The sequence below is a fragment of the Suillus subalutaceus genome (genome assembly GCF_016647625.1).
Source record: "Suillus subalutaceus strain FC151 chromosome Unknown DFJ58scaffold_73, whole genome shotgun sequence".
Classification (NCBI taxonomy): Eukaryota; Fungi; Basidiomycota; class Agaricomycetes; order Boletales; family Suillaceae; genus Suillus; species Suillus subalutaceus.
The window spans coordinates 29,698-55,897 of NW_024540322.1; the positions used below are offsets into that span (position 1 = coordinate 29,698).

Below are 26,200 nucleotides of genomic sequence, written 5' to 3' on the forward strand. Positions count from 1 at the left end.
TTACAACATCACAACATGAATCAGAAAAGCCGATGTTTTCTTGTCCCCCGCAAGGCAACACCCGCTGGACCAACGCAAATGAATCAAAACGAGGCATAGACGCATCTCTTGCGAGCAAGAGCGGTCCGAACGAACGCGCAACTACGGGAGACTCAAAGAATGGATGAACTTGGTTTCGTCTTACAACAAAAAAGGTATGTACGCGATTATAGCAAATACTCACCCTTTCACAACCAACGCATTGCGAACGAAGGGCCAGTGTGTTCATCTGTAAAAGCAGTAGTTAGCATGTTGTCCTCTCCGCAAAAACGAGAAAAGCTGATCAGGATTGAGAGTTATTGGTAAAAGGTTGTCCACAAGAGATTGTGTCTCTTTCGGAAGCAGAACTGATTGTATCATCACAAAAAGGTGCGCCGAAGCACTAGCATCGAGACAAATTTTTGCTCACCTTGATCCATTTGATCCATACGACTTGGAGACGGGAGAGCGAGAGCGAACCATGAACACACAAAAATAAGAAAATCGCGAGCAGAAACTGTATAGGCGTTTTTGAGTCTCCGCCAAACTCCGCTTCAAGGTCAAGCTCGGCAAGCGAGCATTATTTTTCATGAACCTTCACCATCGTGCACACGGCGTGTCATGTATACTGGCCAAGGTAAGTCTCAAGACCTATCTTTCCAAATGACGATACTTTCCATCCTCGAGTCGGCGACGGTCTCCAATGAGCCATCACTCGTAACATGCATCACCAACTGATTCTCATTCATGTCTCATGTTCTTTATCTGCATCACTTACTTACTCTTCTTTTCTCTCTTACAGATCGTCTTGTGATGAATGTAATAACGTAGTGCTGGTGAGTATTCTGCCATGATCCATCCTTTTCCCGGAGATGTTCTATAACATACAAGCATATGTCCGATTTTTATGATGGACAAACTGTTCTTCCTGAGGGAACGCATCTTATTGTTGTTAACTCTTATCTGACGTTTCGTTTTCTAGGCACTCACTTTGTAACTTCGTCATTGATTTATTGACCCAGTACTTTCTGTATTGTTACTTGACAAAAATTTCTATGATGTTGGGTTGACTTCATAGAACCAATTGAAACATGGTGTCGTGCTTTCTGATTGCGTCTTACTTTTGTGAAAGGCGTGGGTGCATGAGGTTTTCTATAGCCTTTCACACTGGCATGATTCGATGCGGTGTAAGACCCTGTTGAAAAATTGGCGTGACCGAACTTCGAAGGTCACAGATTGCACCCATTCATCTACATTTTGGGCACACTCGTGTGCGCCATATTTATCAGGAGGTTATATACAACATAGGCAAATTAGGTGAAACGAAGAGCAAAGTGGAAAGTGAAATCTACTGGCGATATCCAGCGTGATTGAGGCTTGTCGCATACCTCCACATAGTTTCCATCAATATCGTCCCAATGTTGACGACGTATGTGACCAGCCAGACTGCAGTGACGACGCGGCAGATCACGCTTTGAGAGGAAAAACCTACTATCAACATCGCTGGGGGTGAAATACATGAGGGACTAGAGAGAGCCTCAAATGATGGAACAACTTACCAAACATGAAACAATGTAGGGACCAGGCGACGAAGAACATGGGGGTGACTATTGACAACAGGTAGGACAACACGAAGAAGTCGCCTAGCTCAAGTTGCTGATCATATTTAGCCGGTGTAATCGGTATGGTGGGAATAAAACTTACCTCTTGGATCCAGTGCCGATCGGTGTGCACCCAACGTATCAAGCTCGAACCGGATGTCAACAGCGCGATCATAGCTAGCATGAGCGACATAAGGATCAGGCACTGAGGAGCGCCTGATGTGTAATCAAAGTATGACACAGGAGAGCCGGTAGTGACGAAAGCACCACTTATAGCGAGGAGGACGCCTGCCTTTTTGAAAGTACGTCAGCGTAGGATTCAGCTCGCGCGGAGTGGGACAGCTTACTGTGGTGATAGTGCTGGTCAGGATAGAGCATAACCTAGTTCTGACGGTTTCGAATGCTTGCTCTGATTGGAGGGACTTCCAATGATCTTCAAGATCTGGACGTCCAAACGCCAAAAAACAGAGTACCCTCGTCAAGTGCGATGTGCGACGAGGGGCCTCGGGGAGTTGTTCTTCAGCAGGAGCTCTTGGATCGGCAGTCACCCGTAACTTGAAAGGCAAGCGTAGTTCAGTGATACAGCAAGGATTCCTAAGATTTGAAAGCGCACCTCAGTGGAATAGGGTGAAGTCATGGAATGAAGTAGAAGAGTGCAGATGTCGGACTAATGCTCATACTGAGAATAGGGAGATGCAACACATTAATGTTATAGCGGATGAGGCTGTGTTGTCGAATAACCAAATGTCCACAAATACAACAGACGAACGCTTCGGAAGATTAAAACGATTGCCTCCAGAAAGTCCGTTGCAATGAGGCAAAGCGCAGGAGTTGTCGAATAACCAGACATCCAAAAACACAAATGCTTCAGAAGATTAAAACGATTGCCTCCAGAAAGTCCGTTGCAACGCGGCAAAGCGCAGGAGTTGTCGAATAATCAAACATCCAAAAGCACAGATGCTTCAGAAGATTAAAACGATTGCATCCAGAAAGTCCGTTGCAACGAGGCAAAGCGCAGGAGTTGTCGAATAACCAAACATACAAAAGCACAGACACTTCGGAAGATTAAAACGATTGCCTCCAGAAAGTCCGTTGCAACGCGGCAACGCGCAGGAGTTGTCGAATAACCAAACATACAAAAGCACAGAGGAGCGCTTCAGAAGATTAAAGCGGTTGCCTCCAGAAAGTCCGTTGCAACGAGGCAAATCGCGAATAACCAAACAAACACAGAGGATCAGCGCAGTTGTCGAATAACCAAACATCCAAAAGGATATATTGTAATCTTCATACTATCCCTTCCACTACTATCATTCCCGGTAATATGTACACGGTTGCTGATATGCAAAACTTTATAACACTTCAACATCGTGCTCAACTGGTGTCGAAAAAATTCAGGTGTATGCAGAGTACCTAGAAATGATGTTTTGTACAAGTAGAATAAAAATTTCTTGGATGTTGCAGCTGCGAGAGATGAAATAGTGATAATTTGCAACCTTGGTCCAACACAAATCACCCAGATCCCAAAGATCCTGCTAAGGTATTCGCAAAATTTTACCCGGGGCATAATGAACACCTTATAGGGATGTAAGAACACCAACTCGATAAAGGTTACTCTCTTGTGTTGAGGTGCTACAGTGGTAGAATCAACGACGAGTACAAAAACGTGACACCAGACAGGGGAGATGCGTAAGTAATTCAATCTCCTCCTCGGCACATCCGGCATCTATCCTCTGCAGCAGTCAAGTCTCACAGAGTCGCATCATTCTCTCCAATGGCACCACACCGCAGGCAAGCAGCCCAGACAAAAGCCGAAAAAGATGCCATTCGCGAGGCCAACATCAAAGCTGCTATCCAAGCTGTTAGAGAGAAGAGGGCTAAAAACCTCTCAGCTGCAGCTGGCCAGTTCAACGTGCCATACCATACCCTTCGTCGACGTGCACAGAACCTTACGAAACCTCATTTAAAGGCCCACAAATTCCAAAGCGAGATCGGCGAGCAGAACAGGAGCGTTCTCAAGCTGCATTCACCGGCACAATCAAGACCAAGAAGCTGGAGGAGCTACGCGACTTAGCCGCAGCCTTGCGGTTACCTGAGACTGGACTCAAGGCTGAGGTGTTCCAGCGGATTCTCCAGCACTTTGACGGCAACACTGACCTCAAGACAAATCCACGGTATGAGGGTTTATTCAACCCTACCCGTTCTCGCAGGCGCCGTCTCGATAACGGTGATAACACTGCGGAATTACCGCAGGACGCGATTCCCCCATCAAATCCAGTTCGCGAGCCGTTCGGATACCAACCTCAGCCTGCACCTCAACCCTCGATGTCGAGAAACGAATTTCCCCCACCTGGGTATGCACCCCTACATTATCCAATGCAGCATCCTGCACCTCAGCCTCAACATATTTCGCACCCTCACTTTGCACCGGCGAGTCGCAGTAGCGCAGATTTCCGAGTTGGTGATATGGTGCAGACTCAGCACAGGTATGCAGGGCATCAATTTTATCCAGAAGGCTATCAGCAACACCAGTACTACAATCATAGTCAGTAGTAGATGAACCATGGTACTCAATGATTTGCCGTATCCACCATTTTCGAGCCTTTCGCGATCCACAACGCTTCAAGAAGTTCAAAGTTTCAAGCCTGCGCTCGGAGAGTGAAAGTCACCTGTGCCGCTACTGTGCCGAGGCGTGACAAGACGTGACCATACTTTTGCAGATTAGAGGTGGACCCTGAGTTTTATCGGGTTTGCTCCGACACCACACCACATTATCCTAAAAATCAGTAAAAATCAGATCTATGTAGAGGAGATACGAATACATGATGGGGCAAATTTTCAAAAGAAAATGTGATGTGGTTGAGGAGTTACAAAAGATTTACTGAAAGTTTTGCATTTAACCGGGAATGATAGTAACTTACTAACTAGGCGCCGTGACCGGCGGTGACCTTGCTTAATTTGTCATCATTTACATCATTACATCAGCTTTTGTGATCGCTCAACGTTTAATCTTATTACACTAGGGGTCGGCACCTAGACTGGTGACCGTGCGGACTCTGCGGAGCGATTGTCATTTTTTATTAGGGCTAATACAAATAGTTGAACACGTTTAACAGATTTGGGCATGCAACATTGCGTACAGACTGGGTGTACTTACATTCCTATTCAAGTTACAGGGTAATCTGATGACAAATTCAGGCTCTGAAAGCGAAGGTGAATGTCCGCACGGACACGACTGGAAAGTCTGGAATCCTGTATCAGATGAGTTGTTTATTATTTACTCTTTAGCTATCCGTGAGAACGGTACATTCCGGATCTCATTATGACGTCTTTTTCCTCACTGTGTTAGGTCGCCTACCTTTCTATAATAGGTCTTTCTTTGTTGTTAGTTTGAATCTGCACATCACGCAACAATGTTGTAGTCGACCGTGCTCCGCACAATAATGGTTCATCACAGTAAGCTGTAGTGTCAGGAGCACTTGGGGCAGGATAAACAAGCGGTCGTACACCGAACAAGGTCTGTTCCATATGAAAGGCTTGTCGTAGTACAGTGCCATGATCTTGACCAGGATTTGCCGTTTGTTCAGCATTTCCCGCTATTTGTATAGACGAATCGCAGAATTATCAGTTCGGTATGTGACCTTGCAAGCAAGGTGATAAGCGCTCGTCTGTGCGTTTGGATGTTTGATTATTTAACAACTCCTGCGCTTTACCTCGTTGCCACGGACTTTCTGGAGGCACTCGTTTTAATCTTCTGAAGCGCTCCTCTGTGCTTTTGTATGTTTGGTTATTCGACAACTCCTGCGCTTTGCCTCGTTGCAACGGACTTTCTGGAGGCAATCGTTTTAATCTTCTGAAGCATCTGTGTTTTTGGATGTTTGATTATTCGACAACTCCTGCGCTTTGCCGCGTTGCAACGGACTTTCTGGAGGCAATCGTTTTAATCTTCTGAAGCATTTGTGTTTTTGGATGTCTGGTTATTCGACAACTCCTGCGCTTTGCCTCATTGCAACGGACTTTCTGGAGGCAATCGTTTTAATCTTCCGAAGCGTTCGTCTGTTGTATTTGTGGACATTTGGTTATTCGACAACACAGCCTCATCCGCTATAACATTAATGTGTTGCATCTCCCTATTCTCAGTATGAGCATTAGTCCGACATCTGCACTCTTCTACTTCATTCCATGACTTCACCCTATTCCACTGAGGTGCGCTTTCAAATCTTAGGAATCCTTGCTGTATCACTGAACTACGCTTGCCTTTCAAGTTACGGGTGACTGCCGATCCAAGAGCTCCTGCTGAAGAACAACTCCCCGAGGCCCCTCGTCGCACATCGCACTTGACGAGGGTACTCTGTTTTTTGGCGTTTGGACGTCCAGATCTTGAAGATCATTGGAAGTCCCTCCAATCAGAGCAAGCATTCGAAACCGTCAGAACTAGGTTATGCTCTATCCTGACCAGCACTATCACCACAGTAAGCTGTCCCACTCCGCGCGAGCTGAATCCTACGCTGACGTACTTTCAAAAAGGCAGGCGTCCTCCTCGCTATAAGTGGTGCTTTCATCACTACCGGCTCTCCTGTGCCATACTTTGACTATACGTCACCCGTTCCTCATTGTTTGCTCTTTATGTCGCTCATGCTCGCTATGATCGCGCTGTTGACCTCCGGCTCAAGCATGATACGTTGGGTGCACACCGATCGGCACTGGACTCGACAGGTAAGGATCATTCTCGCCGTACGGCTTGCACCGACTGACATAAATATGATCAGCAACTTGAACTAGGCCTCTACTTCGTATTGTCCTACCTGTTGTCAATAGTCACCCCCATGTTCTTCGTCGCCTGGTCCCTACATTGTTTCGTATTTGGTGAGTCGTTCCATCATTCGAGCCTCTCTCTGGTCTCTCATGCATTTCACCTCAGCGATGTTGATTGCAGGGTTTTCCTCTCAAAGCATGGTCTGCCGTGTCGTCACCACGGTCTGGCTGGTCACATACGTCGTCAACATTGGGACGATATTGATGGAAACTATGTGGAAGTATGCGACAAGCCTCAATCACGCTAGATATCGCCGGTAGTGTCCATTTTCTACTTTGTTCCTTGTTTTACCCGCGGGCGGCAGTTTGCCTATGTTGTATATGACCTCCTGATATATATGGCGCATACGAGTGTGCCTATAGTATATGTATGCAAAATCTGTGGCTTTCAGTTATGCCATCACGCTAGATATCACCAGTAATTTCCGCTTTCCACTTTGTTCCTTGTTTCACCCGCGGGCGGCGGTTTGTGGATGTTCTTAGATACTGTTGTATATATCGGTGACGGTGCAAGCACCCATCCCTGACTCGTGGATTTTCGCCCCACGTTCTATTCCCGTGCTATATGTACATGATGTGTGGATACTCCATCCCATCCAGTTCCAACTGTCTACAAACAGAGAGCTGCTGGTACCTCAGTGACTTGCTAATCTACTGAGGTGGGCATACACTACTTATACACATTCCTTAAGAGTACTGTTCAGACTTACTACTGCATCTTACTTATTGCTGCACTTGTCGCTGCCCACCACTGATCAGGAAAACCTAATCCGTTACAGAGCGCTACAGAGCGCTCGGTAGCTGCGTAGCACAATTAAACCCGCTGATGAATCATAGCAGGCCCACCTTCGTTTCTGTGGTTAGCAGCATCTACTTAGACTTTCGTCCGCGGACACCTCGAATTTCTTCAGCACTGAGGGTCTGGGACTTGCATGATGTATTTCTTTCGCGGACACCCTCGAGCTTCATCTGCTAGCAGTAGTTACACGCATTGTTATGGAGGGATCCGCTCGACAGGGCTCGAGAATGATTAAACATACTCCTACAGAGAAAGCTTTCAGATGATGCGAGAGTATGCACAAGGCCACCATAAGTTAGAAGACAAAGAGAAAAGAGAAAAATTACATGCATCAGGTAGCCGCGACCCCCAGGTGCACGAGGTGAGTGCGTATGACATGAGTATGAGTGACCCTGTGACAGAGGTTGTTGAACTATGGTGCACATATGGTTATTAGGATCAAAGAAACGGAAGAATGGACTTACCAAGGAGGACACGAGATGGAGTTGAATGCGGGGAATGCTAACAGGTGTGTAGTATTGAAAGGCGGCAGTAGGTGGAGGAGCATCGTTAGCTAGGACATGGCAGGAGGCATTGGAAGAGGTATGGCACCCGCTGTTACACTTGCCTAATCGAAATCGGTCGTGAGACTTCAGAGTCCTCCGCAGGGCGCGGCGTTCAGTCTACTGGTAATCAATAAAGTTGTCCATTAAGAATCATAATCACACTTGTTCTCTTCACCACAGGGTTGCAAGTCATCAAAGCGACCAGAAAAAAAAGACTGTGAATATACAGTATTGAGTTTCGATTCCGATCAACTATGGGAAGAATAGCTACCACCCCAATAAGACGAACCATTTCCAGGAAGTCCACGAGTCTCCAAGTCTTTCTCATCGAGCGCTTCCTGGATCATCGAAATCATGCTCACCAAACTCCGGCGCTTCGTCATCGGAGTCCCAAGTGAAGCCTGCCGACCATGCCTGCCCTTGAATGGCGTGTTGAATGGGGTCAGCGGAGAACACATCTGCCCACTGCTCAGGGACTGGGTAAGGAAGTCAGCGATCCATACGACATCGAAGTGTCCACTCCAGCACTGGCTCCACCGCACGACACAGGGGACTCAATGATGTCTGCTGGGGTCGTCAGTAGTGACCCAGAATGTGCTTTGGCCAGGAAAACCTTTGCCTCATCGGCATCAAACAGTTCTAGAGGGAGGCGTTCATTTCGATGTCTGACTTCCGTCTGTAAGATGTCATGAATACCGAGATCGTATGCAGGGAAAGAAGTTGTACGTACGCATCCTCGAAGTCAGAAATGGCATCTTGAATACCCTCTGTACTCAACGCTAGCGTGCCATATGGCAACTTGCTAGAACCAGATATACACTTGAGTTCTGAAATCTTCACCAACTCCTCCCTGCGCCAGATTCGTCAGACTAATGCAACGTGTAGACAAGGATCCCATACCGGAGAAGAGTAAACACACGCGCCATCCATCCAACTGCAAGGATCGTATTTTTTATGATCTTTGGCCTCGCCTCTTCGTGGTGGGCTACTCATGAAATAACATTTTCCTCGTCAGACTCCTCGAGCTCTTCTTTGTTGCATGTGTTTAGTACAGCGACAAGCATGTCCATGACAATATGTGTCGCTCAATTCTGGATAGACGCTCTAAATAAGCTCCGTGAACGTATTTTTCTCTCCCACAAAGGGAAAACTCCAAGTAAACAAGTTCATAAAGTCAGGTAGCCAGTACGGATGAAGCGTGTGGTTAAACTGCCGAATGTTCATCACGTTGCTCTCGTACTTCAAGACGGGGGCTTTGTTGCTGTACGCATCGAGGTAGTTGGGAGCAGAAAATATCGTCATGACACAAGGAGAACCTGTCGATTTTGTCTTGCAGTACATGTGATGTATCTTGAGCGACTACATGAGTAAAACGAATGGCTGCGCAACTGACAGGCAGCTTGGTAACTCAGAGATCAATCGTTGTACATCGGGCACCTGAGACGACTCACGTTAAGAAGTAGGAACAACCCAGAACGTGATTATGAACGAAGCTTCGTATATCTTCTCTTGCCTGAAGTCTTTGACAGTATCCGACCATAGAATATCGCACATTAGCGCTCAGCCTGTGTGTCGGAGGCTCGCAGAACCGGTCAATCTAAATGCGATATAAATGAATGTTGCGTCATGGAAGATCCGCGAATGGACGTACCGCTCTGATATCAGCCAAAGTGTTCAACTCTGGTGAAAGACCCTGTGGATGCATAGGAATTGCCTGTTCATGATGGCCGCAGCAAGGGGAAGTGCACAAAAGGATTTCATGAAAGCGCCATATATGCGCTCTGAGTACTTGTGCAGCATTGCCTGAATGGCGTCAGTGGCGGATTCAAAGAGATTCGGAGTGACATTCAAGCTTCAAGCTTGAAAGTGAGATAATCTGTGAGATGCCGGCAATATTCATGATTGTCACGGAGACGGAAGAGGTATCGGGATACCAGATCTTGAGCTTGAGGGAACGTATAGATACAGAACGCACTGTATGATGGAATGAGTTGGAGAAGGTCGATCGAGTATAAATGTGGGACACCACCCGATCAACCAAATCCCGGGGAAAAGGTACCGTTATAACCGCGGGGTATGAATGTGGGAATGCTAAATATGGACTCACCTCTTGCCTCAGTCCGTTCTGAGAGTACATCGTTTTGTTTCCTTCCCGCCCGCGTTTACGCTAACGTGGTTATAACTCAGTTTGATCACACTAGGTCTAGGTACACTAATATCGTCCGTTCTCCGAGACTGAGATCAGGTCACATATCACATTATCTAGATCTTAAAATGATCAGTAATGCATCAACCTGACGATCGATCGAGAGCGCACACGTAGTAAATTGCAATTGCCCATGGATATCGCCACATACTACTGGTACGATTATATCCGCCCTCTGCCACTACTTCCCGAAGTTGAAAGTCACCTTCGGGGCACCATTTACGACCCTTACATCTTTCGTGTCGTCTGGAAAGGCATCATGGGCAAGTTCGAGGACGAGCTCGACTCGTGGCTTTCGTGTCCCGCAGAGCCCTCCGTTCAATTCCTCCAAACTCACCGGGAGCAATGGCTATCTTGGACTTTTGGGCGCTGCATAGGGTATTGGATTATGGGTCACGTCTCACAAACGGAGGTGAGCACCGATGATGAAACGTTGTGTCCATACCATTGGGCAACTCCCATTCACGCTCTGAACTGCTCGGTCGTGTTCCCAAAGGCTTTAGATCATCGATGAACTACCAAACAACCGCTTTTTCCTTCTCTAGGACCGATGATCACGCCTGAATTCAACCAACGAAAGTCTTGAAATCTATTGGACTTCTAGGCCGAGGAAGAACACATACCTCGAGCTCGAGACGTCCGAGTATTTTCATGGTGCCAATTAAACTATTTTGTGTCGTGCTCTGAGACTTTCTGATTACCGCCTGCTCTTGTGAAAGTACATCGCCACTTGAGGATTTTTCCATATGCCTTCACACTGATACGATTCGATGTGTAAAACATTCTTGAAAAATTGGCATAAAGGAAAGCCACAGATTACATACATATATTCGTCTACATTTTAAGTACATCTGTGCACCACATCAAGGAGGTTATATGTAACATAGACAAACCGCGGGTGAAACAAAGAACAACATGGAAAGTGGGAAATGGAAAATGGAAACTACTGACGATATCTAGTGTGATTGAGGCTTGTCGCATACTTCCACATAGTTTCCATCAATATCGTCCCAATGTTGACGACGTATGTGACCAGCCAGACCGCGGTGACGACGCGGCAGACCATACTTTGAGAGGAAAACCCTGCAATCAACATCGCTGGGGTGAAATGCATGAGGGACCAGAGAGAGCCTCGAATGATGGAACAACTCACCAAATACGAAACAATGTAGGGACCAAGCGACGAAGAACATGGGGGTGACTATTGACAACAGGTAGGACAACACGAAGTAGCCGCCTAGCTCAAGTTGCTGATCATATTTAGGTCAGTCGGCGCAATGGGTACGGCGAGAATGATCCTTACCTCTTGAGTCCAGTGCCGATCGGCGTGCACCCAACGTATCATGCTCGAGCCGGATGTCAACATCGCGATCATGGCAAGCATGAGTGATACAAAGAGCAGACAATGAGGAGCGGGTGATGTATAGTCAAAGTATGACACAGGAGAGCCGGTAGTGACGAAAACACCACTTATAGCGAGGAGGACGCCCGCCTTTTTCAAAGTATGTCAACGACGGATTCAGCTCACGCAGAGTGGGACGAAGTTACCGTGGTGATAGTGCTGGCCAGGATCGACCATAACCTAGTTCTGATGGTTTCGAATGCTTGCTCTGACTGAAGGGACTTCCAATGATCTTCAAGATCTGGGCGTCCAAGCGCCAAAAAACAGAGTATCCTCGTCAAGAGGGACGTGCGACGAAGGGCTTCGGGGAGTTGTTCTTCAGCAAGAGCTCTTGGATCAGCAGTCGCATCATACGACTTGAAAGGCAAGCGTAGATCAGTCGTACAGCAAGGATTGCTAAATTATGAAAGCGCACCTGAGTGTAACGGAGTGAAGCCATGGCGTGAAGTAGAAGACTCGTACAGATGTCGGAGTAATGCTCATACTGAGAACAGAGGTGCAACTCGTTATAAGCGGATTCACTTGAAGCTGTGCTAAGGTACACTATTATTTTTGAATTGACGGGTCATTCAATAATAGAACACAACAACAGGCGACGACGTGTTCGGACGCAAAGTACTTGCCTTTTTCGATCCATAACAGCTTCATGACCACTCGTCGGCGCAAAGTACATGCCTTTTTTCGATCCATTGCAACTTCACGAGTCGTCGGCGCAAAGTACATGCCTTTTTCGATCCATTGCAACTTCATGATTACCTCGAGTCGTCGGCGCAAAGTACATGCTTTTTCGATCCATTACAGCTTCATGATCACCTCGTCGACGCAAAGTACTTGCCTTTTTCGATCCATCATGGTCATAATAAGTTGCACCTCTCTGTTCTCAGTATGAGCATTAGTCCGACATCTGTACGAGTCTTCTACTTCACTCCATGGCTTCACTCCGTTACTCTCAGGTGCGCTTTCAAAACTTAGGAATCCTTGCTGTCACTGACTGATCTACGCTTGCCTTTCAAGTTACATGTGACTGCTGATCCAAGAGCACTTGCTGAAGAACAACCCCTCCCCGAGGCCCTTCGTTGCACGTTCCTCTTGATGAGAGCACACTCTTTTTTTTCGATCACGCTAGATATCGCCGGTAGTCTTCACTTTCCACTTTGCTCCTTGTTTCACCCGCGGGCGGCGGTTTGTCTATGTTGTATGCTGTCATATATATCGGTAATGGTGCAAGCACCCACCCTTGACTCGTGTATTTTCGCTCCGCATTTTATTCCCGTGCTATATGTACATGATGCGTAGATACTCCATCCAATTCCAACTGTCCATAAACAAATTCATTAGAGAGCTGCACTATACAGTGAGAAATGATAAATTCGTTCCAGATTAGCCGTGCTCAATTCTACCTACCTCGGTGACTTGCTAGTCTACCGAGCTTACTTATTGCTGCACCTTTCGCTACCAACCATCATGGGTCCGCCTTCAAGCTCGTTTCTGTAGTTAGCATCGTCTACTTAGACTTTCCTCCCCGGACACCTCGAGTTTTTTCAGCTTTGAGGGTCCGGGACTTGCATGATGTATTTGTTTCGCGGACACCCTCGAGCTTCACCTGCTAGCAGTAGTTACACACATTATTATGAAGCGATCCACTCGACAGGGTTCAAGAATGATTAAACATACTCCTACAGAGAAAGCTTTCAGATGATGGGGAGTATGCGGAAGGCCACTAAAAGTTAGAAGACAAAGAGAAAAGGGAAAACTTACATGCATGAGGTAGCCGCGACCCGCAGGTGCATGAGGGGAGTGCGTATGCGTGAATATGAGTGACCCTGCAACAGGGGTTGTTGAATGCGGGGGATGCTAACAGGTGTGTAGTATTGAAAGGCAGCGGTAGGTGGAGGAACATAGTTAGCTAGGACATAGCAAGAGGCGTCGGAAGAAAGTGTGGCACTTAAGTGTACGGATCTTCGGATCTTTGTAGAAAAAATCTCGTACGTACCGGTACGTAGGTACTGCTGTAGTAGTACATGATGCACGAAGTTGAAGTGTAACTTCCACCCGCTGTTACACTTGCCTAATCGAAATCGGTCGTTGAGACTTGAGAGAGTCCTCTGCAGGACGCGGTGTGTTCAGTCTACTGGTCACCAATAAAGTTGTCCATTATAGAATCATAATCATACTTGTTCTCTTCACCACAGGGTTGCAAGCCATCAAAGCGACCAGAAAAAAGGACTATGAATATACAGTATTGAGTTTCGATTTCGATCAACTATGGGAAGAATAGCCTGCACCCCAATAAGACGAACCATTTCCAGGAAGTCCGCGAGTCTCCAAGTCTTTCCCGTGGAGCACTTCTTGGATCATCTACATCGTGCTCTCCAAACTCCGGCGCTTCGTCATTGTCGTCCCAAGTGAAGCCCTACCGACCATGCCTGCCCTTGAATAGCGTGTTGAATATGGTCCACAGAGAACACATCTGTCTACCGCTCGGGAGACTGGGGTAAGGATGTCAGCGATCCAGGTGACATGGAAGTGTCCATTCCAGCACTGGCTCTACCTGGAGACACAGGAGACTCGATGTCTGGTGGGGTCGTCGGTAGTGACCTAGATTGTGCCAGAGCCAGGAAAGCTTTTGCCTCTTCGGCATCGAAAGATTCTGGAGGGAGGCGTTCATTTGCGATGTCCGGCTTCCGTCTGTAAGATGTCATGAATACCGAGATCGTATGCAGGGAAAAAAGTTGTACGTACGCATCCTCGAAGTCGGGAAATGGCATCTTTCATGCCCTCTGTACCCAACGCTAGCGTGCCATATGGCAACTTGCTAGATATACTCTTGAGCTCCGAAAACTTCTCCGACTCCTCTCTGCGCTAGATTCGTCAGACTAGCAGAACGCGTAGACAAGGATCCTATACCGGATCAGAGCAAACACACGCGCCGTCCGTCCAACTGCAAGGATCTTATTTTTTATGATCTTCCGTCTTGCCTCTTCGTGGTGGGTTACTCGTGAAACAACATTTTCCTCGTCAGACTCTTCGAGTTCTTCTTTGCCGCAGGTATTTAGCACAGCGATAAGTACATCCGTGACTATATGCGTCGCTCAGTTCCGGATAGACGCTCTAATAAGTTCCGTGAACGTACTTTTCTCTCCCACAAAGCGCAAACTCTATGTAAACACGTCCATGAACTTAGGTAGCCAGTACAAATGAGGAGTGCAGTTAAACCGCCGAATGTTCATCGCGTTGCTCTCATATTACACCCAGACGGCGGCTTTGTTGTACACGTCGAGGTAGCTGAAAAGATTGTCATGACAGAAGGAAAACTTGTGGTTTTTGTCTTCCGGCACATGCGATATCTGTTGAGCGACTACATGAGTAAAATGAAGGGCTGTGCAATCGAAACATACCCGGCATCTGCGCTTCGTACGCGCGAATGATCGAAAGAAGATTATCTCGCTCTAAGAACTGACAGGCAGCTTGGTAACTGCATGTCGAAGATTAATCGCTGTATATCGAGCACCTGAGATGACTCACGTAAGAAGTAGGAACAACCCGGAACGTGATTATGAACGAAACTTTCATTCATCTTCTCTCGCCTAAAGTCTTCGACAGTATCCAACCATAGAAAATCGCACATCAGCCTATGTGTTGGAGGCTCGCGGAACCGGTCAATCTAAATGCGATATAAATGAATGTTGCGTCATGGAAGTTCTGCGAATGGACGTACCGCTCTGATATCATCGAAAGTGTTCAGCTCTGGTGAAAGACCGCCGTGGATGCATAGGAATTGCTTGTTCGTGATGGCAGAAAGGGGAAGTCCACAAAAGGATTCTATGCAAGCGTCATAGCTGCGCGCTGAGTACTTGTGTTTGCCTGAATGGTGTTAGTGGCCGATTCGGAGTGACATTCAAGCTTGAAAGTGAGATAATCTGTGAGATGACGGCAATATTCATGATTGCCACGGAGAAGGAAGAGGTATCGGGGATACCAGATCTTGAGCTTGCAGAACACACTGCATGATGGAATGAGTTGGATGCGGGACACCCCGATCAGCCGAACAGCTTCTATGACAGATAAGGTAGTAGTACTAACGCCGATGCTTATAACCGCGGGGTATGAATGTGGGAACCAAATATAGACTCACTTTCTGTTCTCTGAGACTGAGAGTACGTCGTTTAGTTTCCTTCCCGTTCGCGTTTACGCTAATATGTACCTTAGTTTGATCACACTGTCTAGGTACACTAATATAGTCCGTTGAAAATTTGGCATAACTGAAAGCCATAGATTGCATGCATATATTTATCTACATTTTGAGTACACTCGTCTGCACCACATCAGGGAGGTTACATATAACATAGACAAACTACGGGTTAAACAAAACGCAAAGTGGAAAGTGTAAAATGGAAACTACTGACGATATCTAGCGTGATTGAGGCTTGTCGCATACTTCCACATAGTCTCCATCAATATTGTTCCAATGTTCACAACATATGTGACCATCCAGACCACAGTGATAGCGCGGCAGATTATGCTTTGAGAGGAAAAGCCTGCCATCAAAATCGCTGAGGGTGACATGTATCAGGGCCCAGAAGAGTGCCTCAAATGATGGAACAACCCACCAAATATGAAACAATGTAGGGACCAGGCGACGAAGAACACGGGAGTGATTGTTGACAACAGGTAGGAGAACACGAAGTAACCGCCTGGCTTAAGTTGCTGATCATATTTAGGTCAGTCGGTGCAAGCGGGATGGCGAGAATAACTCTCACCTCTTGAGTCCAATGCCGATCGGTGTGTACCCAACGTATCATGCTCGAGCCGGATGTCAACAGCGCGATCATAGCAAGCATGAGCGATATCAAGAGCAGACAGTGAGGAACGGGTGATGTATAATCAAAGTATGGTACAGGAGAGCCGGTGGTGACGAAAACAACACTTGTAGCGAGGAGGACACTTGCCTTTTGTGGAGTATGTCAGCGCCGGCTTGAAGTCGCGCTGAGTGGAATAACTCACTGTGGTGATAGTGCTGGTCAGGATAGAGCACGACCTGCCCCTAACGGTTTCGAATGCTTCCTCGGATTGCAATGACTTCCAATGACCATCAAAATCCGGTTGTCCCAGTGCCAAAAAGCAGACTACCCTCATTAAGAGGGACGTGCGACGAAGAGCTTCGGGAAGGGGTTGTTCTTCAGTAAGTGTTCTTGGGTCAGCCGTCACATATAACTTGAAAGGCAAGCGTAGTTCAGTCATACAGCAAGGATTCCACAGTTTTCAAAGCGCACCTCAGTGGAATAGAGTGAAGCCATGGAGTGAAATAGAAGAGTACAAATGGACTAATGCACTTCCCATACTGACATTCGAGCAGGGAGAGGGCAACCCATTATAAAGGAAACTTATCTACCACTCACCTAATATAGCGAGTGCTACGCCCCATACTACATAGCTCACATACCCGTGCGCATGCGAGAGCTAACATGCTGCCTCGCCATGTATGCACACGAGTGCCTGGCGGTGATCTGATGGATAGTTGTATTATATTACAGCTATTTGGAAAAACGTTGTCAGTACGTAGCGCCGCCGGCTAGATGTAATACAACAACCTTCCCGTGGCCTTTTATAGTTAATTAGTTCCCGTACACATGCTTATCTAGTGCCTTTCAATGATCTGATCGACACAATGGATGTAAATCACTGGGTGAGAATGTATGGCTTCAGTTCCGCATCCAAATGGGTGTCGCAGTTCAAGCGCTCAAGCTTCAAATATCCCCTACTATCCTGACTCCCACGATGTTAGTGGAGGGTCTCTGTCGGATCGAGATTCGATACGTTACCGACTCCAGCTTCTTTCGCAACCAACATGTGCTCGTTCCTCGGACGACCATGCAATGTCCCGCTTGCACTACTGGTTCAGGCCAAGCTTCCTTCTCTTCCACCCACCCTTTCATCTCCGCCATGTTCAAGACTCGGAGAACCTAGATTCGTAATCAGTCTGGACTACGCCGGGTGTATAAGCCATGCTGGTCACGAGCCTAGGGTGAACCAATAATGGTTGTACTTACCTTCGGAAATCCGTACTTGCTGTGATACGTCGCTCGATCATGGTGTGAGTATTAATAACGCACTGGATTGGACGCCAATCCCTGCGAAAACGTAAGTCCTGACCTCGAGCTCCAGTGATATTATTTCACAGGCTATTCACTGAATTTCCCCGGGAATGTACTGAATGTAACGCTACTTTCACAGCCTCTGTTATTCACTTTTGGGGTCGGTACCTGGAGACAGCGGCAGCTTGCACGCCCCCGGGGCGTGCCTCCTTTTCATTAGACTTCAGACGGTCCGCCAGAAGCTTCCACACATGTCTGTCCAGAAAGAAGCAGATTTTAGAGCCAAATGTCTGTCAAAAGATAGCCGATTTTTTTTGAGACCAAGCTGGCCCGAGGTTTGTCCATAGGTAGCAGATTTTTGACGGCCGGCCGGCCAACACATGGGGCAAGTACTGTCGAACCTTTGAGCAAGAGACCGCAAATAGTGTTGTTGGTAATCACCTTGCTTGCAAGGTCATATGCATCCACGTTGCAGGGTGTATTCGTAAGCCTAATGGAAGTTTGGTATCCTTATTTTATTTGACACTTTGAATGGTCTTGATTGTGTATCTTCAGTGACCGCACGCTACATACAGGAGTACTCGGGACGTGCGTTTACGAAGGTGACGTTTGCGTTAGATGATAGACGGATTTTACGCAAAGATGCCTTGCCACACTAAGACCTCGAGGCAATTGGCCGAGCTTTATTATTATTTAGGTATTGGAGAGTGCTTGCGGTGCAGGGTCGGATCTGGAATCTCTGGCAGTCAATGGCATTAATGAAGGTTAAGGAAATGCACTATAATGGACAGGACGTACAACACAAAGTATGTTAGGCTACACTGCAGAGCGTCGTCATCGTCCGACGTGCCGGCGACTGATAGACTAACCAAATATAAACAAATGTCATTAGATAACAAACGATTTCAATCCTGAATGTTTCTCGATGTCTATATGGAACTCGATGATTCTCTGGCGCAACTTACCATGAATAATATCATCGCAATATGTAAAGACAAAATTTTCGTGGAGCCAAGTGCTGTCCGCCATTCAGTAGACTCGAACTCGCGGCCACACAAGAAAAGTCAGTTAATCGCAGTCTCTAAACACTCAGCAGAACCCTTATCCGTGCTCCACGAAGCTTTGCCATCGTCTTCACCGCACTTATATATGCTGGACCACGCTTTAAAACAGTTGAAAGAAAGGCAATGAAGACCTTCTATCCCCGCCTATCGCGGAAGCAGAAGCTTCTCAGGGTCAGACTGGTTGAAAAGGAAAGAATCTTCTTGGGTATGTAATAGACTCCTTGTCACACCTAAGCAAACCAATCAAGCAAATTTCAAGCTACTTAGTGAGTAACTACTTTGTGTAAATTTTGTAATGTGGAGCAACTATTCACATATCGATTACACGGACACAGGTTCATGTTGAAACACGTCCCTCCTATCAAGCACAATCATGGACAGTGAGATAGCTCCTACCCAAATTGAGGAGGGAAGCTAACCAATTGCAAGAAAACGACGGGGCAGGTGGTAGTTTGATTGCAGATGATGTACCGGACATTTGGGACGGCAGCATCATTGACTGGAGTGAGCTAGAGAGGGTTGACAAAGGTATCATGCCAACTGGCTTCGTCGAAGAGATCTCAATCGAGGCTCAGAGAGTGCCACGTGCATAATTGGGTGGAATATTGATGCACTTTTGACGTCAGAAGGCGTACGTAGCCTCAATATGATAGTGGTCGAAACTATCTTTGACCTGTACAAGCATAGTCGAGAAGAGCCAGATATGCTCACACGTTTTGCCGACGAGGCCCGGGCCAATTCCTATCTGCCCCTACACTCAAGGTCCGCAGCCTGATTGAGACCGATGGCAGACCAGCGCCTGAACTTTAATCTCCGTGCTTCTACTAGCAGCCTTCTCGAGTTATTTATGAATGTACTGATGCGCTATCGTAGCGGTGGCGAGCCTGAGCCGCCCGAGCCAGTGCTTCCCTGACCCCCTTGACAGGTCAATTCCTTTATTTGATTCCTTCCCGCGAAGGCTTATACACATTAATGTTCTACGATCTGTGCAATACACATGTCTCTACTCGTTTCTGGTGTGCGGGTGTTTCCCAGAGTCATGTTCGACACAGCAACCTAGAACAGCCAGGTCCCTTCAGACATACACAGGAACGGCCTTCCCGTCAACACCATCCATTCAGTCCTGTTCATTTCAGTCCGTCCAACGCCTTTTGTATTCGCAAGCCATCGAGGTCGCCCAAAGTTCACAGGTGATATCCTCTTACATTTGACCGGCCCCATATGATATCCCTGCGAAATCGTAAGTCCAGGACCTCTATCAGTATCATATAGTAATGCTACTTACCTCAAGCTGTTCGATAGATGAATTTGAATTTGTTTGCGCAACGAACATTTGTTTTTGGTTCGGGCATCAGCAAGTGACTGTTTATTCAGCTTTGATGAGAATGTTATTAAAGATTCGAACCATAGCAGAGATAGCTTTGAATCCAGGCAGCATGCTAGGGATGTCATGATCTAATCCATACATTAATACTTGCACCTTTGATTTACAGGGGTTTTGAGAATATTGATCACCGATGCGGCTGTCATGAGGTTACACAGCTACAAAGCTTTGCTGGACGCTGGTCCGAAAGGCCCATGAAGATCGAATATAACCAAGCCTGATGTTAATGGGCTTCGAACCTGTTATACGCTGCTACGATCGCCTCTGAGGTGAGTTCAGTCTGTTAGTCATCAATAAAGTTGCCCATTAATTATTAATGATACTCAATGCTCATACTCATCACAAGGTTGCGATCCATCAAAGCGACCAGAAAAAAAAGACTATGAATATACAGTATCGAGCTTCGATCTCAATCAACTATGGGAAGAACTACCACTCCCACCCCAATAAGACGAACCATTTCCAGGAAGTCCACGAGTCTCCAGGTCTTCCCCATCGAGTGCTTCCTGGATCATCGACATCGTGCTCTCCAAACTCCGGCGCCTCGTCGAGGGACTTGTCATCGTCGTCCCAAGCGAAGCCTGCCGACCATGCCTGCCCTTGAATGGCGTGTTGAATGTGGTCCGCGGAGAACCCATCTGTCCGCTGCTCAGGGGACTGGGTAAGAACGTCAGCGATCCAGGCGACATCGAAGTGTCCAATCCAGCGCTGGCTCCACCCGGAGACACAGGGGACTCGACAATGTCTGCTGGGGTCGTCGGTAGCGAGCCAGATTGTGATTGAGCCAGGAAAGCCTTTGCCTCTTCGGCATCAAAAAGTTCTGGAGGGAGCCGTTCATTTTCGATGTCTGACTTTCGCCTGTAGAAAGTCGCGATAAACGCCGAGAACGTGTGCAGGGACAGAAGTTGTACGTACGCGTCCTCGAAGCCGGAAATCGCATCCTTAATGCCCTCTGTACCCAACGCTAACGTGCCGTATGGCAACTTGCTAGAACCAGATATATTCTTGAGCTCCGAAACTTTCTCCGACTCCTCTCTGCACCAGATTTGTCAGACTAGCGCGACGTGTAGACAAGGATTCCATACCGGAGCAGAGCAAACACACGCGCCCAACGTCCGACTGCAAGGATCTTATTTTTGATGATCTTTCTTCTCGCTTCTTCGTGGTGGGTTACTTGTGAAACAATATTTTCCTCGTCAGACTCCTCGAGTTCTTCTTTGCTGCAAGTGTTTAGCACAGCAACAAGCATATCCGTGACTATATGTGCCGCTCAGTTCTAGATGGATGCTCTAATAAGCTCTGTGAACGTACTTTTCTCTCCCACAAAGGGTAAACTCCATGTAAACACACCCATGAAGTTAGGTAGCCAGTACGGATGAGGCGTGCAGTTAAACTGCCGAATGTACATCGTATTGCTCTCGTACTTCAAGACGGCGGCTTTGTTGTCGTACATGTCCAGGTAGTTGGGAGCAGAAAAGATCGTTATGACAGAAGGAAAACCTGTGGTTTGTGTCTTCCGGTACATGCGATATCTTTTGAGCGACTACATGAGTAAAATGAACGGCCGTACAATCAAAACATACCCGGCTTCTTGCGCTTCGTGTGCGCGAATGATCGAAAGAAGATTATTTCGCTCTAAGAACTGACAGGCAGCTTGGTAACTGCATGCCGAAGATTAATCGCTGTACATCGAGCACTCGAGATGACTCACGTGAAGAAGTAGGAACAACCCCGAACTTGATTATGAACGAAGCTTTCGTTCATCTTCTCTTGCCCAAAGTCTTCGACAGGATCCGACCACAGAATGTCGCACATCAGCCCGTGTGTCGGAGGCTCGCGGAACCGGTCTATCTAAATGTGATATAAATGAACATGGCGTCATGGAAGATCCGCGAATGGACATACCGCTCCAATATCATCCAAAGTGTTCAGCTCTGGTGAAAGACCGCCGTGGATGCACAAGAATTGCTTGTTCATGACGGCAGCAAGAGGAAGTGCACAAAAGGAATCCATGCAAGCGTTATAGATGCGCTCTGAGTACTTGCGTTTGCCTTAAATGACGTTAGTGGCGGATTCATTTAGAGATGGAGTGACTGAAACATACATTCAAGCTTGAAAGTGAAATAATTTGTGAGATTCCGGCATTCATGATTGCCACGGAGAAGGAAGAGGGTATCGGGATACCAGATCTTGAGGGACCATAGATATAGAACGCACTGTATGATGGGATGAGTTGGAGAAGGTCGAGTATAAATGCGGGACACACCTCTATACTGAAGTATCCCCGATCAACGTAATCCCCAAGGAAAAGGTACCGTGTGTCTGCTGGACTGCCGCCAATTTCGAACAGTTTCATGAGGTCGTACTGGAGAAATGATCAGCAATGCATCAGCTTGACGAACAATTGAGAGCGCATACATATTGGCCATGGATATCGCCACAAACTAAGTGAGAAGGTCGGTTGGCATGGGGTGACCACGGCAGACGACAAGCACACTCACCTGTAATGGGCGCGTCGACCTGCAGGACATTAGGCTCCGCATGAAGGAGTGCGGTTGCCTTTTCCAAAATCCATATCGCCTGATCCTCGGTGACACGGCCTTCGCGGTAAAAGTGGTTCTGGAGGAACGCTACGTCAGGTTTGGTGGGATCTTGTCTAGAGAAAAACTGGGCATCTGTCGGGACGCCCATAGCTGGTGCTTGCACCTGCAATGTGAGCCTCAGTGGGCGGTTAAAATGAGGAACTGATGACGCGAGCGCACATCTTTGACGACCCGCTCTTGTGTGCTGATTGTGTTGCCATCTTCCAGTACGTGCTGAGTCAAGTTGATATCTGGCAGCGGCATCTTGTGCTGGATCTGCTCAATTGCACGGTCGACATGAGCTTGTGCGATGAGCATGATGACAAGAATTGGAGAAGATATCGGTCGCACACGGATAGAAGGGAGTGCAAGCAAGACGCTCAGTGACAGTGACTGGAGAGAATACCCCTGGGACCACAGCTTCAAAGTTTTAACACGAAGAAGTGAGTTATTATTGTGGTCAAGCTACAGCACACTACTGCGGAAATACCTAATGGGGGCGACGCCTATTGTCCATCATCCTGTACAATGCAGTGTATCATGAATGGGACCAGGGGGAGGTGCACAAAATTATTCCTGCAAGCGTTATAGCTGCGCTCTGATTACTTGTGCAGAATATTGCCTGAATGGCTTCAGTGACGGATTCAAAGAGATTCGGTATGACATTCAAGCTTGAAAGTAAGATAATCTGTGCGATGCCGGCAATATTCATGATTGCCACGGAGAAGGAAGAGATATCGGGATACCGGATCTTGAGTTTGAGGGAACGTAGATACAGAACGCATTGTATGATGGAATGAGTATAAGGTCGATCGAGTATAAATGCGACCCCCCCGATCAACCAAATCCCGTGTGTGAACGTGAACAGCTTCATAAGGCCGTAATGACGCCGATGTTTATAACCGCCATGTCGTTTTGTTTCCTTTCTGCCCGCGTTCACGCTATAAACGTGTACCCTGTGTAGATCTTCAAAATGATCAGTAATGCATCAGCCTTACGAACAATCGAGAGCACATACATATTGCCCATGGATATCGCCACTTATACCCGCCCTCTGCCATTGAAAGCCACCTTCGGAGCACCATTTATAACCCTTACATCTGTCGTGTCGTCCGGGAAGGCATCATGGGCAAGTTCGAAGACGAGCTCGACTCGTGCCTTTCGTGTCCCGCAGAACCCTCCGTTCATCTCCTCCAAACTCACTGGAGTCGAGAACGCGAAGAAACACTGTCTATTTGCAGAGGTGAACGAAGGACAAGACTGCCCTTCCCACCGATTCTCGAAGACGCTGAAAGCTGTCTTGATCGTGCATTCCTTTCCCCTCTCAACTTCTATGTTGATGGATTTTCAACGATAAAATTCTAGACAAATTTTCGGGCGATTTTCGTAAGCGTCACAACTGATATTGAAGAGACACTAGGTCTATGAGACGATGCTAATATAATATTTCCTACTGCAAACACTATTGTCGTAGAGCCAACCGAAGGGGAGTGCCTGTATAACATAAACAAACCGCATGTGAAACAAAAAGCAAAGTGGAAAGTGGATACTACCGGCGATATCTAGCGTGATCGAGGCTTGTCGTATATTTCCACATAGTTTCCATCAACATTGGTCCGATGTTGATGGAACATCGGACCAATGTTGATGACGTATGTGACCAGCCAGAACGCAGTGATGGCGCGGCAAATCATGCTTTGAGAGGAAAAACCTACTATCAACATCGCTGGGGGTAAAATACATGAGGGACTAGAGAGAGCCTCAAATGATGGAACAACTTACCAAACATGAAACAATGTAGAGACCAGGCGACGAAGAACACGGGGGGTGACTATTGACAACAGGAAGTAGCCGCCTGACTTAAGTTGCTGATCATATTTATCAGCCGGTGCAATCGGTATGGCGAGAATGACCCCTACCTGTTGAGCCCAGTGCCGATTGGTGTTTACCCAACGCATCATGCTCGAGCCAGATGTCAACAGCGCGATCATAGCGAGCATGAGCGACGTGACCAGCAGGCAATGAGGAGCGGGTGTTGTATAGTCGAGGTATGACACAGGAGACCCTGTAGTGACGAAAACGCCAGTTAGAGCGAGGATGACGCCTGCCTTTGTGGGAGTATGTCAGCGTCGGCTAGAGCTCGCGACACGCGAGGAGTTAGATAGCTTACTGTGGTCATAGTGCAGGCCAGGATAGAGCACAACCTGCTCCTAACAGTTTCGAACGCTTCCTCGGATTGGAGCGACTTCCAATGAGCGACAAGATCTGGGTGTCCCAGTGCCGAAAAGCAAACTACCCTCATTGATAAGGACGTGGGACGACAGGCTTCGGGGAGGGGTTGTTCTTCAGCAAGTGTTCTTGGGTCAGCAGTCACATATAACTTGAAAGGCAAGCGTAGATCAGTCATACGGCAAGGATTGCTAAGTTTCGAAAATGTACCTCAGTAGAATAGAAAGAGGCCATGGAGTTAAATGAAAGAGTGAAGATGGACTATTGAAGGCCTATACTGAGAACAAGAAGATTCAAACCGCTATAAGGGAACGACGGATGAAGCTATGACATGTCCTAGTAACACTTACCCAAGAGGCGGAAGGTGTGCGACCACTTAAGGGGCGGAAGGTGTGCGACCACTTAAGAAGCGGAAGGTGTGCGATCACTTGAGACGCCGAACGCGATCAAGGCTTGAAGCAAGGACTGGGTGAAACAAAGCAAAATACGGAGAAGCAAAATCAGAGCGATCAAAACGACCAAAATAAAGCCAAATACGGAAGTTCCAACCTAACGTAATAACACTCGATGCATTGGTGACTATGCACGAGCGAGTGTATACCCAGGCTCGTTCCCACCTTGCTGGAGAGGTAAGGGGGCGGTCTCTGAGCACGGTAGTGTAAAGCTTAGTAAACCGGGAGAGGTTGGGGGATAAGGTTGTGCTGGGTTTGAAAGATTTGCGCATGTTTCCGGTTTACTAAGCTTTACACTACCGTGCTCAGAGACCGCCCCCTTACCTCTCCAGCAAGGTGGGAATGAGCCTGGGTATACCTAAGTTTGTATTTTGAGCGACAGAAGATGCGTATCATACTACGTCCGGCACGACCGGCATCCACCAAATTTCAAACTCCTCCCTTCGTCATGATTTCGATACGTGTGCTTTGCAGTTGTATATATGCTGTGGCATCTCCCAACTTAGTTATTTATCCTATATATCCTACGGACGGCTCATGAATAACGTTGTCGGCGCACATGTCACGAGCTCAGATTCTCGCCATAAGTAAACTAAACCTTGCCAAGGTACGAACTCGAACTCTAACTAGTGTCAGCTTGTCGAAGAATGTGATTACATACTTGCTATACTTTATTAACACATTCTTAAAGTTTCGAAGTTTTGAACCATAGGCTCGTGGCCAGCCTGGCTTACTAATACCACGGACAAGTCGAGTGGCGAAGAACACTTAACATCTCAAAGATGTAGTCCAGACTGGTTACGAGTCTACCCTGTGGATGCATATGAATTGCCTGTTCATGATGCATGATGCATGATGACCGCAGCAAGTGGAAGTGCACAAAAGGATTTTATGAAAGCGCCATAGATGCGCTCTGAGTACTTGTGCAACATTTCAAAGAGATTCGGCTCCGAGTGACATTCAAGCTTGAAAGTGAGATAATCTGTGAGATCTAGATGCCGGCAATATTTA

At 47.2% G+C, this 26,200-nt stretch overlaps 10 protein-coding genes across 10 annotated transcripts; 3 read left to right on the forward strand and 7 right to left on the reverse strand.

Moving 5' to 3' along the window:
- Positions 1-1,346: 1,346 nt before the first annotated feature.
- DFJ58DRAFT_794635 (uncharacterized protein) lies at positions 1,347-2,624 on the reverse strand. The gene is made up of 5 exons (XM_041390463.1): positions 2,233-2,624; positions 1,967-2,173; positions 1,723-1,911; positions 1,578-1,674; positions 1,347-1,521 (listed from the first exon to the last, which is right to left on the reverse strand). Exons 1-5 carry the CDS (start codon positions 2,254-2,256, stop codon positions 1,367-1,369), a joined length of 672 nt encoding a protein of 223 aa, XP_041242491.1. The 5' UTR covers positions 2,257-2,624; the 3' UTR covers positions 1,347-1,366.
- Positions 2,625-2,940: 316 nt separating this feature from the next.
- DFJ58DRAFT_842586 (uncharacterized protein) lies at positions 2,941-4,278 on the forward strand (the record flags this gene model as incomplete). The annotated part of the gene is made up of 6 exons (XM_041392851.1): positions 2,941-3,016; positions 3,081-3,156; positions 3,255-3,305; positions 3,408-3,553; positions 3,586-4,102; positions 4,218-4,278. The coding sequence occupies 6 exons, from the start codon at positions 2,941-2,943 to the stop codon at positions 4,276-4,278; spliced, it is 927 nt and encodes a 308-aa protein (XP_041242492.1).
- A 1,478-nt stretch (positions 4,279-5,756) lies between these two features.
- DFJ58DRAFT_794647 (uncharacterized protein) lies at positions 5,757-6,703 on the forward strand. Its single transcript, XM_041390464.1, has 5 exons — positions 5,757-5,822; positions 5,882-6,088; positions 6,144-6,332; positions 6,386-6,482; positions 6,538-6,703. Exons 1-5 carry the CDS (start codon positions 5,799-5,801, stop codon positions 6,690-6,692), a joined length of 672 nt encoding a protein of 223 aa, XP_041242493.1. The 5' UTR covers positions 5,757-5,798; the 3' UTR covers positions 6,693-6,703.
- Positions 6,704-7,561: 858 nt separating this feature from the next.
- DFJ58DRAFT_914815 (uncharacterized protein) lies at positions 7,562-9,549 on the reverse strand (the record flags this gene model as incomplete). The annotated part of the gene is made up of 8 exons (XM_041395405.1): positions 9,427-9,549; positions 9,227-9,372; positions 8,899-9,036; positions 8,502-8,625; positions 8,304-8,451; positions 8,138-8,251; positions 7,695-7,783; positions 7,562-7,642 (listed from the first exon to the last, which is right to left on the reverse strand). The coding sequence occupies exons 1-8, from the start codon at positions 9,478-9,480 to the stop codon at positions 7,562-7,564; spliced, it is 894 nt and encodes a 297-aa protein (XP_041242494.1). The 5' UTR covers positions 9,481-9,549.
- A 565-nt stretch (positions 9,550-10,114) lies between these two features.
- On the forward strand, positions 10,115-10,700 carry DFJ58DRAFT_704635 (uncharacterized protein; the record flags this gene model as incomplete). The annotated part of the gene is made up of 1 exon (XM_041383683.1): positions 10,115-10,700. One exon carries the CDS (start codon positions 10,115-10,117, stop codon positions 10,493-10,495), a length of 381 nt encoding a protein of 126 aa, XP_041242495.1. The 3' UTR covers positions 10,496-10,700.
- A 47-nt stretch (positions 10,701-10,747) lies between these two features.
- DFJ58DRAFT_794652 (uncharacterized protein) lies at positions 10,748-11,867 on the reverse strand. The gene is made up of 5 exons (XM_041390465.1): positions 11,799-11,867; positions 11,530-11,739; positions 11,285-11,473; positions 11,135-11,231; positions 10,748-11,079 (listed from the first exon to the last, which is right to left on the reverse strand). The coding sequence occupies exons 1-5, from the start codon at positions 11,820-11,822 to the stop codon at positions 10,925-10,927; spliced, it is 675 nt and encodes a 224-aa protein (XP_041242496.1). The 5' UTR covers positions 11,823-11,867; the 3' UTR covers positions 10,748-10,924.
- Positions 11,868-12,887: 1,020 nt separating this feature from the next.
- Positions 12,888-16,904, reverse strand: DFJ58DRAFT_914817 (Metallo-dependent phosphatase-like protein; the record flags this gene model as incomplete). Its single annotated transcript, XM_041395406.1, has 20 exons — positions 16,657-16,904; positions 16,388-16,597; positions 16,144-16,332; positions 15,994-16,090; positions 15,822-15,921; positions 15,588-15,645; positions 15,519-15,534; positions 15,388-15,438; positions 15,238-15,303; positions 15,102-15,205; positions 14,909-15,047; positions 14,782-14,832; positions 14,635-14,741; positions 14,517-14,541; positions 14,291-14,462; positions 14,126-14,240; positions 13,684-13,796; positions 13,377-13,486; positions 13,142-13,206; positions 12,888-12,986 (listed from the first exon to the last, which is right to left on the reverse strand). The coding sequence occupies exons 1-20, from the start codon at positions 16,678-16,680 to the stop codon at positions 12,888-12,890; spliced, it is 1,911 nt and encodes a 636-aa protein (XP_041242497.1). The 5' UTR covers positions 16,681-16,904.
- A 3,435-nt stretch (positions 16,905-20,339) lies between these two features.
- On the reverse strand, positions 20,340-22,826 carry DFJ58DRAFT_662322 (Metallo-dependent phosphatase-like protein; the record flags this gene model as incomplete). Its single annotated transcript, XM_041382291.1, has 12 exons — positions 20,340-20,784; positions 20,842-20,961; positions 21,012-21,183; positions 21,238-21,458; positions 21,510-21,587; positions 21,638-21,777; positions 21,832-21,977; positions 22,031-22,142; positions 22,193-22,291; positions 22,345-22,370; positions 22,428-22,632; positions 22,689-22,826. 12 exons carry the CDS (start codon positions 22,824-22,826, stop codon positions 20,340-20,342), a joined length of 1,902 nt encoding a protein of 633 aa, XP_041242498.1.
- A 144-nt stretch (positions 22,827-22,970) lies between these two features.
- On the reverse strand, positions 22,971-23,853 carry DFJ58DRAFT_449355 (uncharacterized protein). The gene is made up of 2 exons (XM_041380454.1): positions 23,527-23,853; positions 22,971-23,474 (listed from the first exon to the last, which is right to left on the reverse strand). The coding sequence occupies exons 1-2, from the start codon at positions 23,591-23,593 to the stop codon at positions 23,047-23,049; spliced, it is 495 nt and encodes a 164-aa protein (XP_041242499.1). The 5' UTR covers positions 23,594-23,853; the 3' UTR covers positions 22,971-23,046.
- On the reverse strand, positions 23,848-25,167 carry DFJ58DRAFT_794668 (uncharacterized protein). The gene is made up of 5 exons (XM_041390466.1): positions 24,948-25,167; positions 24,679-24,888; positions 24,428-24,616; positions 24,291-24,339; positions 23,848-24,234 (listed from the first exon to the last, which is right to left on the reverse strand). Exons 1-5 carry the CDS (start codon positions 24,969-24,971, stop codon positions 24,071-24,073), a joined length of 636 nt encoding a protein of 211 aa, XP_041242500.1. The 5' UTR covers positions 24,972-25,167; the 3' UTR covers positions 23,848-24,070.
- Between the last annotated feature and the right edge of the window lie 1,033 nt (positions 25,168-26,200).